Source organism: Chinchilla lanigera, unplaced genomic scaffold (genome assembly GCF_000276665.1).
Source record: "Chinchilla lanigera isolate Chin_1 unplaced genomic scaffold, ChiLan1.0 scaffold00050, whole genome shotgun sequence".
Lineage (NCBI taxonomy): Eukaryota > Metazoa > Chordata > Mammalia > Rodentia > Chinchillidae > Chinchilla > Chinchilla lanigera.
Window position 1 is genome coordinate 4,205,489 of NW_004955451.1, and position 1,870 is coordinate 4,207,358.

Consider the following 1,870-nt stretch of genomic DNA (forward strand, 5'->3'; position numbering starts at 1 on the left):
CGTGGTGGGAAGCAGCGCGCGGTTTGTCGGGGGTCGGGGGTGTACAGGAGGGCGTGAGGGAGGCGGCGGGGTAGTGACCCTGAGTGTGTGATGAGTGGCTGAGGAGGGTGAGGCGGCGTGCAGGGTGCGGAACTCATACTTACCTGGCAGGGGAGATACCATGATCACGAAGGTGGTTTTCCCAGGGCGAGGCTTATCCATTGCACTCCGGATGTGCTGACCCCTGCGATTTCCCCAAATGTGGGAAACTCGACTGCATAATTTGTGGTAGTGGGGGACTGCGTTCGCGCTCTCCCCTGATCTAGGGTTATTTAAGAGAAGGCTAAGTCATTGTGGTAGTTCTTATTTTGTCTGAGAGATTTTTAACCTTACAAAGTATATAAGTACTACAGCATGTCACAATTGTTAGCGCTACACTTACTGTAACAAATACAGGCTGGCTTGAAATGCATAGAGATATACAGAATTATGTTGCTACCGTCCCGTTTTATATGAAAGTGGCGAGCATGTAGTTCTTTGAACTGTTCAGAGAGCTATTCTCATGATGGTACACAGACTCTTGAAAGTGAGAAAGTTCTGCTTTTTTGGTTTTGTAGGTTAAGCCCGTTTCTTTGTTTTGGAACAGGATGTCTCGGGCCGTTCGTCTCTCAATCCCTTGTCCTGTTCGGCTTGGTACTTTAAAAAATGACTCCCTGGAAGCTCAACTTCATGAATATGTCAAACAGGGGAATTATGTGAAAGTAAAGAAAATTCTCAAGAAAGGTAAGTATGTGTTGAGGTGACAGGTGTGTGACTGAATCTAGTTTTCTAGATTTTTACTTTTTCGGATAGCATTTGGAGAAAAACAAGTGACATCATAAAATTATGAGTAAGTTCTTGAGGAAATCTGAAAGTTAAATGTAGGTGTGAAACGTTCTGAGCAGTATATAGTTATCAGTAGAGGGCTTACTTAAAACCCTGTTTGAAGGCTGTGTTCTTTTGTGCTGGGGAACTACCTGGTTTTTTATCCTGTAGGCTTCCTAAGGTTCATCTCAGGCTGCTCAGCTTCATTCTGCTTGATTCCATTTTCTCTTACAAGTTAGCTCCATGCTGTGAGACTTCTGGGGGTGTCTGGTTGTCTGAGAGGTCATCTCTCTTAGTTCTCCCCTTCCTTGTTCTTTATTTTCACTTAGTGCTTCCGTTTCCAGGATTTTCATGCTGCAAGGTTCATGCAGGTCAGCAAGTGGATGGAAATAGCAGGTGGTACTCAAAAGAATGACCAAACAAAAACCACAAACAAAACCTCTGCTGGTGTTTGGCCTTTGCTCTAGAGGTCTAGGCCTGTTATTGGCAGAGTAACCAGAAGTTCTGCTAGATACTTGATGCTCACTTCTTAGTATTGGATGGGAGGTTTACTAAGCTGCTTTCTCAGCTGGTTTGTGAGTTAGTCAGATGGCCTGGTTTTTCTGCAATGTTTCTGCCCTTTCTTCAACAGCATTCCTAAAGACTTCCAGAAGTGATAACCCTAGTTTTCTGGGTCCAGCTTTCCCACAAAGCAGTGTAATAAAAAAGATTGACTGTAGGCCCAGGCATGGTGGCACATACCTGTAATACCAGTACTTTGGGAGGGTGAGGAAAGAGGATGACAATTTTGAGCCTAGTCTCAGCAATTTACCAATTTAGGTGAGACACTTTTAAAACAAAAAAGTGGGGATGGGAAGTAGGTCAATGCGAAGGCCCTGAGTTCAATTTAAAAAGTCACATATTTTCCTTTTTATTTGCAAGTTGAGTAATTTTTTTTGAGGGGGGAGACTGAGTCTTGCTGTGTAGCACAGACTGGCCTTGAATTCACTATGTAGCCCAGGCATGTGCCACCACACCTGGCTTCTAG

General features: G+C 44.2%; 1 protein-coding gene across 1 annotated transcript in view; it reads left to right on the forward strand.

Moving 5' to 3' along the window:
- Positions 1-625: 625 nt before the first annotated feature.
- Tex14 (testis expressed 14) overlaps positions 626-1,870 on the forward strand; it is a gene marked incomplete at its 5' end in the record, with an annotated part of 90,856 nt that continues 89,611 nt past the window's right edge. Inside the window, 1 exon segment of the mRNA XM_013519211.1 lies at positions 626-762. Within this exon segment, the coding sequence (XP_013374665.1) occupies positions 627-762 (136 nt within the window).